Raw genomic sequence first — 13,224 nt, forward strand, 5'->3', positions numbered from 1 at the left:
ATAACATGGGTATGTATCTACTTTATGCATTTCTATGCAGATTTAGTAGAAAAAAATACCTAAATATATATTTAATTCCATAGGATCCCAGTGCATTTTGAGGATTTAAACAGATAAGCCAACCTCAAAGGGACTGATTCTTGCAACTAAAACACAGACACCTCTGGGGTGAAATGTGGCAACAGTTTGACAGGCATAGCAGTAGCTTAGGCCAGAAAGGATTTATCCAATTAAAATTATGGGATGAATTTTGGCTGGCAGAATGTAATTACCAGCCTTGGAATGGATCCAGGATCCTGAGGTTAACACCCCTCCTCTTGCCAACAACCCTCCTACCTGCCAACACTCCGAGATGGAGAAGGCTGGATCTGACATAATCGCACATAATACTGTTGTGACATCTAAGTACAATGATGATGATGTGAGAAGCATCATGAACCTGATTTTTTTTAACACTCATTATGTTACTTATTTTTATGCCACATTAGGCTAGAAACCAAATGTCCACATAAATGTTAATTTCCTCAAATCTGTGTTTAAAAATTATAATTAGAAAATAAAAAATAGATTTAGAAATTAATTTATTCCGTCAAAGTAGTTATTTAGTGATTATTTCACTACAGGAACAAAATTGGATCAAAATGGTGACATTTAATCCTTGCTACACGAAAAAAAAAAAAAGCAGGTCCTGATTTTTTGGAAGCGAAATGTGTTTTCAAGGTTGAGTGGCCTAGAAAAAAAGGAAATGCGGAAGCCTGTTTCATATTCGTTGTAACTTTGACTAAATGGGTATGCACAAGGACTGCTTTTGTCCCGGGGTGGGTCCAGTTCACAGTCACGGGGGGCACTAATCCTCCAGGAGGGGATTTACCAGAAGGGTATGTGTGAGTGCGTGTGTCCCTTCCAAGGAAACCAGAGAAGAGCCCCCTGCTGGTGCATGATCAATAGGCAAAGGCCTGATCATTAGATTCCAATGCCCCTTTAAAGTCATTAATTGACTAGAGAATTGCAGAGGGTCTGGCGATACAGAAGAGCAGACGAAAAGGCAACACTGAGAAAAATCTGAAGCGTTCAAGGGCGCCAGGCACGTGGTGCCGGGTCAGGGAGGGAGACGCAGAGCCAGCCCGGGCGGTGTGCGGCTGGGGTGGGGCGCGCTCCGGGCGTCCGGGAGGCGGAGCCGGCGGCGGAGGCTGCGCGCGGGCCACGCGCGGCGGCGACTCGTGCTGGGCGGCCGCCCTGCCCCACCGCCCTTTGGCGCGCGCAGGTCCGCTCCCCTCCCAAACCGCAGAGCGGCAGGCGCGGCCGTTGGTTCGGGAGCTCGGCCAGGGCAGCGCAGCTGCCGGCCGCCCCTCGCTCCCAGGCGCCACAACCCCGCGCCCTCACCGCTGCTGCGTCCCGCGAGACCTGTGGGGAGGCCGGGAGTCACTTCGGGTTCCCTTTCAGCCCACGTGGTCCTGGGACACTCCACCCAGGAACCTCGTCGGCACCGCGCAGGGAATCCCAGCAGCGGGGTTCTGGCCCCAGCTCGCGATGCGGCAGCCTGGCGAGCGTCCCTGCGGCCTCCAAGTGCCGGTGGGGTGCGTGCGCAGGGGGCAGGTGAACTGCAGCACTTTGCACTTGCTGGGCTAGGTTCTCCGGGGGTGGGGAGGCGCGGGGGCGGGGACGGCCGCGTGTTTGATCTATCACCAGAGGTCATCCAATGGTAATTGAAGGATGAGCTGGGAAGACTAGGATCTCCCTGTCCCAAACAGAGTGTTTTGGGGGACTTGCTTTTGGGTCACTTTCTGAGCCTGGTACTGCCGCTCATTTAAGCTTCGCTGTGAAGGTGAATTTTTCTAACACCATCTTTGTGTGATTTAGCTGTCCACAGGGAATCAAAATGTGGAATGAGAGGATGAAACTAATCCTTTCTTTTGCACTGTTAGGGGTTGCCATAAACACCATTTGTTAAAAAGCATAATTATGTTGGGAAAGTGCCTGATGAGACAATTAAGCTGCATAAACACACTGAAAACAAATGAAAACCAGAAGACGCCCACACCCCTTGTGTAAAGCAATTTTTTGTTTACATAGAAACGAGAGGTCTGGGTTGCTTTATTACAACAATGTTATTAATATCTAGAAAAACCTAATGACAGAATTTTTATGAATTTTCAGTGATGAGATGTTGGACATGATATGAAAACCTGCCTGCAAACGTGAGCTAGCTACGAAGCCTGAGCTCTCTCTAGGTTAAGATGATTAGGCCAGCGAATGATCCTGGCGAACAAGCCAGCAGATTTATTGAGGGAGAGCACCATTATTTGCACCAGAGCACTTTTAGCTTAAACTCTAAAGTTTAAAGCGTGTCTCAGAGTTAGACCACTGTGGTTGGTATCCCTCACACGGGGAACATTACCTGTCAGAAAACGACCCTCATCAAATATTTGTTGAATGAATTCATGAGGGCCGCATCTATTTTTAGTTATGATATTTAAAAGAGACCAAAGTTATGAGGTCCTGAACTTGAAGAGGGAAATTGTTTTCTTATTATTTTAAGATGTTTTAATTCCTTTAGATCATGAATATCATTTGAGGTATGGAAAGATGAGTCAAAAATGCTATTCTAGAGTACTAAAAAGTATCAAAGCAACCTCCAAAACCTGTATAATTAATTTTCAACAAAAATCACATTTTTGATATTATTGAATAATATATATCAGAATATGTGTCATCTTTCAAGTTACAGAATTTTGTAAAAAGACTTTAAACTGATTTAGAAACTTTGGTGGAACAAGGAGGAACTTAGACAATTGTCATGTAAACCATCCAAATGGCTTCCTTATTTATTTGTATAATGTCCATGGCATGGCCTGTAGACGCTTTCATTTTTGCCACAGAATTTCTTTTATAAGAATCCACATATTAAATAATCTTCCTCATTTCCTTTTTCTGCATTTCCCCAGTAAGTCTAGTTTAACAACAACAACAAAAATACCTATTTGTAAAATAGTACAGACCTTGAAAACAGGGATAAGGCTAAGGAAAACTATGCTTAAAATGGGATAACATACTTTAATGAAAAACTTTCCCTTACATGATGGAATTTACGCTGAGGACCCTGCCAGGTATTTTCCAGTGTCGTTACAAGGTTTATATGTATGTGACCATGTACACATGGTTTCTTATTTTAGTCAATCTGGGGATTTTATGCTTTAGAATGTTTCTAGGAATGAAATAGTAAAGTGCTCATATTATGACTGCTTCGTTTCCAAAAAGTTATGATTTTTTTATAGTTAAAACATGAAAATATGAATCAACTCTAGAGACACATAAAAATTTTTCTCCTATTCCAGAAAAATCATGTCTTCTTCCAGAGTGGGGCTCCGTTTGGCTGCCTGTTTACTAAACATTTCAGAAGCCAGAAGAAAATACGTTGTTGAGAACATAGCAAAAGCAGCTCTTCTTGACGAAAACGGTAGGAAAAACAGACAATTGAAGCTGAATATTGTAGTGTTTTGAGAATTTAGTAATTTTTGTACTATGCACACTGTATCTACAGAACACTTTTCTTTCTTTCTTCCTGAATTTTCCTCCTTGCTCTTGAGCTGTTGCAGCTCTGCGCAACTCCAGGATACTGAGATAGCTCACTCACTCAGATGTGCACATATGCTCTTTTCCAAATGTCTGCATACTCTCAGCAGCGCAGCTCTTAACATTTGCGTGTGAATCTCTGAGATGCGTGTTGTTCAGGATATTGACAGGCTCCTGGGGAGGATGTATTTACATAAAAGTATAATGTTTCCCTCATGGGTCGTTTATTTGATCATTAATAGAATGAGCATAATCGTACCTTATGCTTTTTATTGAGCAGGTTAAATGAAAAATAAACTTGCCAAATACCAACTACTTTTCAAAGCACTCCTGCCAGCAAAGCCCATGCAATCATTACAGTATTATTATTTCTACCCTCTTTTCTCTGTACAGACACTGTTAGGCAAGTGCATTTAAATGATGCGCATAAGATCACTCAGCAATTTGGTGACAGAAGACTGGAACTCATGCCTCCTTATTCCCTTGGCCAGTATTACTATGAAAGATACTGCTCTTTTTTCACCCTTCTTAAAATGTTCCTGTGATGACACATGGTTAAGTATTATTTGTCTTTACTTTCACACACACAGTAACACACACAACAGTGTATACAATCATTTAAATAGAATGCTGTTATTAAATCAATAACTTTTTGGCAACAGGTGAAACCAGCCCTAAAGCATTTCAGACAGTAAATTTTAATTTCCGATTGTCATTTTTAACGTGGTTACTGCTTTTCATAAGAAAGAACTGTTTTCCCCCAACCCATCTTAACTGTGAGCACATTTAAGTTACTGTCTTGCAACTTTGCAGGAGCTAGAAATGTCTGTGAAAATTCCTGATAATTGCTGATAAGAAAACTCCTTTGGAGTTGGTATGCAGCTGTGATTTTGCATGCTTTTTGTGGAAAGAGCCAGCTCGGGCTCTTCATTGTCAGAAACAGTACATCTAATGGGATTGGGTTGCCTGTCTCTGTGATTAAGTGAATGTGCAGAGACATTTGTAGAAGACACACACTGATGGATGCCTGGGTCTCAGCTCACAGTTTTTATCAGCTTATTAGTGGCAGCAGCTCAAATGGAATTATAGCTATTATACTCCATTACAAATACCAAACAATTTACTTCTGCTGAGATTCACACTGACAGCTCCTCTTGCCAGCAGTAATTTTTTTTCTATATGCATGCTTAAGAAATTGCAGGAGAGAGTGTTTTATTCTTTCAGCATTTGATTCAATTGAATCATATGAAACTGAGAATAAAAGCTTTTCAGGAGAAGATTTAGGATGAAAAAAATTAAATCATATCTCTTTTCTTCCAGGAGTTAGAGTATGTTGAAAAACTACAAAAAATAGGAGGTTGCATGATCTTGTTCTTACTTCATCTTTTCTAGTTTTCAAAATGCAAGGAAGGTAGCACTAGTTAAGAAAATGAACGTTTTCTTTTTTTACAAATATTTTAAAGGCATTTATTTTTAAGTGAGTGGAATAAAACTATATAAACTGTATGTTTTTTTCTAATTAAGCAATGTGAGCACATTTAAATGGCCTAGAAAGGTCTTAGGTAAAGGAATCTGAGTAATAAATTTTAGACCTACACCAGGGCAGGACTCTACAGATGCTCATTTGGCCATGAGTGAGTGACATATGTTTATCTTCTCACATTATTAAAATTAATAGTGTAGGGCTATTCTAAGCTCTGTAGTTCCTGGGTGTAACTTGTTTTTCCTTTCCTCTGAAAAGATTAATTGTTAAGCTGCCAGGGGACAGGGAGACAAGGTATAATAGCATAACCAAAGGTTTAATTACCGCCTGAAAACTTTTGTCCTTCACTTTGAATTTGCTTTTGTGGGCTTAAGGGGGACTTTTAAGGAGCCTGGACCATGCTTGTAAACTTCAAAAATAACTGTAGGGTTATGTATGGCTGCCACACAAGGGAATGTCAGCTTTCTCCTCCAGGTTACACATATTCAAGAGAGTCACAAACCACCAAAAGCTGGAAGTTGTTAACATCTGAAGGCTGTTGGTGGCCTCTGAAAAGGAGATGGTGGATCAGAACAGTTTCTAATGGACAGGTGCATGCGTCTCAAAAACCTCTGCTCTGGGCACTAATTGGTCTATTCTAGTTTTACCAGATGTCAGATCTTGACCCAAACAGTTTAGTTTCTGGATTTTGAAAGGAAATATTGACAGGGCCTAGGTGATGAGGTTGCTAAGGAACAGGACTTAGAGCGATATGATTTGGCTATCGAAGAAAGGAGCTACCATCTTAGACTGAGTTAAGGGAATTTTGGCAAATTCAGTAGCAAGTCCAGAAGAGCGTCTCTTACAGACGTCAAAAGCTTGTGTCCGAGCTGAGCCATCCGGTTATACAATAAGACGCTGTAAGGAAAGTGGGACATTGCGTCTCATGAATTTCATGTTTATTCAATGTCACTTTCAAAAGTCACATACCATAATTTTTCCACTAAGCTAAATTTAAATATACCAGAAGAAATAAACTATTAAGGTTTTATCACAGAAAAAAAATTCTTGCACTTCTGTCTTGTTTTCTTTAAAGGAAAGAAATATCCTCAAGTGTCAGTGCTCAATATATTTTCTGATCAAGACTACAACAGATCAGTCATTACAATAGCAGGTTCTGTTGATAAGCTGGGTAAGATATCAGTTTCTTTCTTTACATATATGTCTTTTTTTTGGTGAGGGGTAGGCTTCAGGTAGACCTGAACATTCTCTAATCATTGATTTCCTCTGTAAATCTGAATACTCCCCTCTATTAAGTAAAGAGTCTACCACAAAACTACATTTAATCATTTTTCTGAACATGTAAATCTCAGTCTCCATTTCCTCTTTGTTACAGTGAACCTTGGGGTCCAAGATTTCGTAACTTTTTTTTTTTTTTTTTTTGCTGAAGATGATCACATATCCTTTGGGGTTAAGAAAAGACATCTTCAGGTTTTAGCCTGTGAAGTAATAGTGTTGAAGTCAGCTTTCATTTCACTGCTAAGCTGGCATGGAATGAAACGTGCTAAGCAGTGCATTCTGGGTTGGGAGCTTGAGATCGGGAGTTGGGCAGTGAGTTGACATGTCTCACAGGGACATTGTAAGGTTTAGTAGAGAGCTTACAGATAACTTCAGCAAGCATAGGACAGATTATCTTTTTTTTTTTTTCGAGACAAGGGTCTCACTCCATCACCCAGACTGGAGTGCAGTGGCCCGATCTCAACTCACTGCAACCTCTGCCTCCGGGGTTCAAGCAATTCTCGTGCTTCAGCCTCCTTTGTAGCTGGAATTACAGGTGCACAGCACCATACCTGGCTAACTTTTTGTATTGTTTTCTGTAGAGACGGGGATTTGCCATGTTGGCCAGGCTGGTCTCAAACTCCTGACCTCAAGTGATTTGCCTGCCTCAGCCTCCCACAGTGCTGGGATTATAGGAGTGAGCCACTGAGCCCAGCCTGAACAGATTATTTTGAATGTTATCTTAATACAGGATAAAAATCTGTTTTTTCCTCTATTGCTAAAATGGTCATGCTGTATTACTAATGAAAACTCAGAGTAATATCACAAAACTCTTAGGTATCTATAATATGCATTTAGCTATAATAATTCATTGGAAAATATAATTAGTGGATAAGAGCAAAACTAAAATAAGTAAGCTTTAAAAAATTTATGTGAAAAAAAAATTTATGTGTTTGGGCACAGTGGCTCATGCCTATAGTTTCAGCACTTTGGGAGGCCAAGGTGGGAGGATTGCCTGATGCCAGGAGTTTGAGACCAGCCTGGGCAACATAGCAAGACTCAGTCTCTAAAAAATAAATAAAAAAAAAAATTATGTTTGTATATCTATTTTAATATAATTACTCATAAGGCATTCTGAAAATAAGGAATTTGATTAGATTAATTGGAGACAATTGAAAAAATTTAAGCAATTGTAAAAAAAAAATCAAATAGTATAAGGCCAATCAATCTTGTATAATTCTCCCGCTTTGGGGAGGAAAAAGCTGGAAGAAATGTCAAGTTTTATGACTATTGTGAGGTGGGGTGAGGGAAAAGTTAGATTTTGTATTTTTCATTATTTTGGACAAAAAATCTTCTATACAGATTACAAAAGAAAAGCAACTAGTGGACCAACAAAATGATAGCTTTTTCTTTTTCTTTTTTTTTATTTTTATTTTATTTTATTTTATTATACTTTAGGGTTTTAGGGTACATGTGCACAATGTGCAGGTTTGTTACATATGTATCCATGTGCCATGTTGATTTCCTGCACCCATTAACTCGTCATTTAGCATTAGGTGTATCTCCTAATGTTGTCCCTCCCCCCTCCCCCCACCCCACAACAGTCCCCGGAGTGTGATGTTCCCCTTCCTGTGTCCATGAGTTCTCATTGTTCAATTCCCACCTATGAGTGAGAACATGCGGTGTTTGGTTTTTTGTCCTTGCGATAGTTTACTGAGAATGATGTTTTCCAGTTTCATCCATGTCCCTACAAAGGACATGAACTCATCATTTTTTATGGCTGCATAGTATTCCATGGTGTATATGTGCCACATTTTCTTAATCCAGTCAATGATAGCTTTTTCTTTAGATGCAGTTGAAAGCTTAATGATTGTTTTTCACAATTTTGCACTTTTAGGCAGTTCTGTTCTGGCTGCCTGCCTAGAGGCCTTCCAGGGTATCGATATGGAAGTTCAAGAGGGAATCTACCCTTGCCTGGGAGCAGTGGACCTGATTCCAGTTTATCCTCTCTCTGGTGTCACAGTGGAAGAGTGTGGAGTGGCGGCCAGAAGTAAGAGAAAGTTTGGGGTTATGTGTTCTTTCTTACTGGAAACCATTTTTACAAACTGAAATATCTTGTGAGAATCAAATCACTCCTCAACCCCTGGGAAAAGTTGATCTTGAAGAACTGTATCAACAATACACTGTGTGTTTGTGACACACCCCTCCACTTCCTACCCCATGACATCATGGTACACCAAATGTTGTGGGATATGGCAAAAAAAAAAGAAATCAATAATTTTATCCCTTACAAATTCACAGTAGATCCTGAGGAAACAATAATAGTTTCTAGTAAGTCCTTTAGGCTCTTCAGGGCAGAACAATGGTGTGTTTTGCCTATCTGTGTCCTATTTTCTTGAGCAGGGGGAATGATGAGGTCGAAAATCCACCTAAATGTTAACTCTTACCCCTTTTTCCTCCAACTTTTTTTTTTCTTTAGAGCTGAACTGTCACTTGCATGATTCCAGCCCCAGGGGTAAAGTTAATTTGGAAAAATTTGAGCTATGTCACTTGAGGTGTTTTTGAATTAGGCAAATTGAGAGAAAAGAAAGACCTTTTGCCTGGACTGTCTAACTGTACCACGGTTAATTACAAGATGCAGAGGCTTATAATCTTCGGGGAAAAATAGCTGCCTTAGGATAATTGCATTCTTTTCTGTATGACCTCAGAAATCCCTCCATGATGTTGCCTCATTTTTAATTAATGGTGAATCGTCTAACATTTGGGATGTAGATTTGGACTTTAGCTGAGATACATTAAGCACCAGAAATAGGAAATTAGACTTGCTTCCAAAGGAGTACCTCACTACTTATGCTGCATTTTATGTGACCTGACAGTTGAAGGTTTATTTCCGAGGGAAATCTTGACCCCAGACTTGCTTTATGTTTTATCCAAGAAAGAGTTAAAATTCAGCATGGGGGTGTGGGGAAATATGTTCCACACAAAAATGAAGAGTTCAGAATTGTCCAGACCAGAATAATGATTTTAATTGTCTTCAAAACAATTATGGACAATTACACTAAATCTCAAATTAGCTAGTACATGAAGTTCTTCATTACATCAGGACTGGTCCACCCCAGATGTTCATCCTGTGTAGGAGACAGTTGAGAATCAGTGAGTCTGGACACAGGATTTCTCCCTTCCCTTGCCCTTTGCTTCATTGGCAGCTACTGTACCTCATGATTTAAACATGGGCATTTCTAATTAAATGAGAGCTCAGCTGCATTCTTGAATTAATTTATAACATTTGATTTGAAATGTAATAGCTTCAATCTTCATCTGATTAAAAACAGTCCTATACTGTACATGGTTACTATTTTGATGTTCCAACATGCAGTTTTTATTTTTACATTCCCTTTTCTACACAGCTGTTCATCTAATATCATCCAAATTTTTTTAAGTTTTTTTTTTGTAACAGCATGCTCAGGCATTCTTATGAGGCAGAAGTATTCGCATTCTAGGATCCCGCTGTTCTTAGAACAGTGAAAGGATGTTTTTCCCTAGAATAAGGCTTTCCCAGAGAAATCAGCTTTAACATAATAATCAGCTAACTTTCTCTGGACAAAGGGCAATAAATAGCATCCCAGTGACATAAAAGAGTTGATACTGATATGTGTAATTTATGTATATTTTGTATGCAAAAATGCTGAATAACGTGTTTCAGAACTTTTTAATATCAGCTATAAGTTTGCTTATAGCTTCAGGAAGAGGTTCTTTTTTTTTTTTGAGACGGAGTTTCGCTCTTGTTGCCCAGGCTGGAGTGCAATGGTGCAATCTTGGCTTACCGCAACCTCTGCCTCCCGGGTTCAAGTGATTCTCCTGCCTCAGCCTTCCTGAGTAGCTAGGATTACAGGCCTGCGCCACCACTCCCGACTAATTTTGTATGTTTAGTAGAGACAGGGTTTCTCCATGTTGGTCAGGCTGGTCTCGAACCCCCGACCTCAGGTGACCCACCCGCCTCAGCCTCCCAAAGTGCTGGGATTGCAGGCATGAGCCACTGTGCCCAGCCAGGAAGAGGTTCTTAAGGTGGGTCCAGGAAGAGGTTCTTAAGGTGGGTCCAAAGTTGGTATTCAGAGGATTTATAAATAACTGTCAACAATTTTTGCAAGTTTTTATGCATATGAATTGTGTATATATACATAGAGACATACACTCACACATAATTTTGCATATCATTTTAGTTTGAGGACTTTTAGAATAACAGGAACAGTGACGCAGAGGCCCAGAGGTGAGGGCAGCTTGAACTTGAGCACCTGCAAAGGACTTCTGGCTGCGTGGAACTTAGAGGTGGAGTGGGATGGGAAAGACATTCCTGGGAATGTTATGAAATGAAGCTCAAGAGGTAATCAGAGGCCAGATTATGAAGTTTTATTTTTTTTTAATTTTTTGAGATGGAGTCTCGCTCTGTCACCCAGGCTGGAGTACAGTGGTGCAATCTCGGCTCACTGCAACCTCCGCCTCCCAGACTCAAGTGATTCTCATGCCTCAGCCTCCTAAGTAGCTGGGACTACAGGTGTGCACTGCCATACCCAGCTAATTTTTTTTTTTTTTGTATTTTTAGTAGAAATGGGGTTTTGGCACGTTAGCCAGGCTAGTCTTGAACTCGTGACCTCAAGCAATCTGTTGGTCTTGGCCTCCCAAAGTTCTAGGATTACAGGCATGAGCTACCGCACTTGGCTAGATTATGAAGTTTTAGATGTTAGGTTGAAGGGTTCAAATCTTGTGCTAAAGGCAGTGAGTGGTAACCACTGAAGTGTTTTAAGCAAGAAAATTATATGATTGGCTTTCAGTTTTAGAAAGATCACTCTGCCTGCATGATAGAGAATGGACAGGAAGCAGGCTGACCAGTTTGGAAGGATGATATTGGCCTAAGAGAATAGAGAATGGACAGATTCCATGGGCTGTTGCTGGTGAGGGACAGAGCAGTGGTGTGATAATGTTATAACTTAAAATGACAGAAGAAAGGAGGTTTGAGGGAAAGAGCATGAATACATTTTTTTACATGCTGTCATTTGACAGCATGTAAAAGGTTGGCAGAGGTAAAATAATAATAATGTTCTAAATGATTCATTGTGAACAATGTTTACATAGGTATAATAATGTAACCACTAACTATTGGCCCAAATTTTGATATAAATATATTGAGAGGATGGTTGGTTATACAGTTTAGAGCTCAGGTGAGATGTAGATCTAGTCTGTATTTATTTAAAGCTTACAGGTTTTTTTCCCAATATTTTGGACATTGGTATTTATTTATTTATTTATTTATTTAGTTAGTTTTTGAGACAGAGTCTCGCTGTGTCACCCAGGCTGGAGTGCAGTGCACGATCTCGGTTCACTGCAACCCCCGCCTGCTGTGTTCAAGCGATTCTCCTGTCTCAGCCTCCCCAGTAGCTGGGATTACAGGTGTGAGCCACTGCACCCGGCTGGTTTTCATTTTCTATAAAAACTCACAATTGATCTATTAGGCTACATCTCATTTTTATCACTATTAGGTCTCTAAGTGTTTTTTTTTTTTTTAAGACAGGATCTCACCGTGTTGACCAGGCTGGAGTGCAGTGGCGTGATCTCAGCTCACTGCAACCTCTGCCTCTCTGGTTCAAACAATCTTCCCACCTCAGCCTCCTGAGTAGCTGTGATCACAGGTGCATGCCACCACACCTGGCTCATTTTTGTATTTTTTATAGAGACAGGGTCTTGTCATGTTGCCCAGGTGGGTCTTGAATCCCTGGGCTTAAGCGATCCTCCCACCTCAGCCTCTCAAAGTACTGGGATTACAGGCATGAGCTACTGCCCCTAGCCAGGTCTCTAAAATTATTTCCTTTCTTCCTTCTCTTTCTTTTTTCTTCCTTCCTTCCCTCTCTTTCTTTTTGTTTTTATCAAAATGATACAGGCATGTAGCTAAAAATCACATACTGTAGAGGGGTTTATTCTAAAAATTCTAAGTACCTATCTAACCCCCTTTACCTCCTACCATACACACACTTCAATTTCCTTCTCCTCAGAGCCAGCCAAGTACTTTCTACTCTTTTACCTTATTGATTTAACTCTAGATATCGAAATATCACACATACACTGGTATGCCTTGGTCTTTCAGTTTTAGGCATTATCTATTGACTTCTCACTGCGGAATATGAAAATTTAGCTTCCCCTTACCCCACCTCCCATCTACACACACACACACACACACACACACACACACACAAACACAGACACATGCCACTCACACTTCCCAATCTTCCAACCTCTCAATGTATTTATATCAAAATTTGGGTCAATCATTAGTGGTTACATTATTATAACTATGTAAACATTGTTCACAATGAATCATTTAGAACATTATTATTATTTTACCTTTTCTGTGTAACTTTATACTTTTGCTGGAGTTGGTCATTATCTTTTTGATAATTTGTTTGCTTAGTGTTTTATATACTTACCACTGGTTTAGCTCCAAATTCTCTGTCAATAGTTACATCTCTCCATGCGTTCAGATAGAACACTTCATACATTCATTGAGGGTTCTATCAATTCCAGCTTCTTAAATAAGTATCTTCTAGAATTCTCTGACCTGTTGCAGTTAGGACTAGCTGCCCTCAGTGTGTTGAGGATAACTGTCTTCATAGGATCTCCCTCAGCCATCATCATGACTTTCATCTTTCTCCATGTTGGATGCCCTGGTCCTCAACCTGAATCCCATGTCTTCTGTTTCCCTTTTTTTACTTTCTTGGTTTGTGGTGTCGTTTTGGTGGAACACATCCTTTAGTAGCTTTCTGAAAAAAATGAAGTACATTGTTGACCCTTTGCATGTCAGAAAGTGCCATTATTCTACCTTCACACTGAATTGTTAGTTTGTCTTGCTATAGAATTCCAGG

At 40.2% G+C, this 13,224-nt stretch overlaps 1 protein-coding gene across 6 annotated transcripts in view; it reads left to right on the plus strand.

Moving 5' to 3' along the window:
• Positions 1-1,178: 1,178 nt before the first annotated feature.
• FTCDNL1 (formiminotransferase cyclodeaminase N-terminal like) overlaps positions 1,179-13,224 on the plus strand; it is a 90,580-nt gene continuing 78,534 nt past the window's right edge. For 3 of the 6 annotated variants that reach the window (XM_058439886.1, XM_058439888.1, XM_058439889.1), the window contains exons 1-4: positions 1,464-1,577; positions 3,336-3,457; positions 6,132-6,227; positions 8,211-8,363. In XM_058439886.1, coding sequence (XP_058295869.1) covers positions 1,531-1,577; positions 3,336-3,457; positions 6,132-6,227; positions 8,211-8,363 — 418 coding nt within the window. In that variant the 5' untranslated portion in view covers positions 1,464-1,530. Of the gene's footprint in view, positions 1,597-3,335; positions 3,458-6,131; positions 6,228-8,210; positions 8,364-13,224 lie in introns of all 6 variants that reach the window. The other 3 variants (XM_032755046.2, XM_032755044.2, XM_032755045.2) reach the window with 2 other exon arrangements.

This window comes from Hylobates moloch, unplaced genomic scaffold (genome assembly GCF_009828535.3).
Source record: "Hylobates moloch isolate HMO894 unplaced genomic scaffold, HMol_V3 SCAFFOLD_1, whole genome shotgun sequence".
Classification (NCBI taxonomy): domain Eukaryota; kingdom Metazoa; phylum Chordata; class Mammalia; order Primates; family Hylobatidae; genus Hylobates; species Hylobates moloch.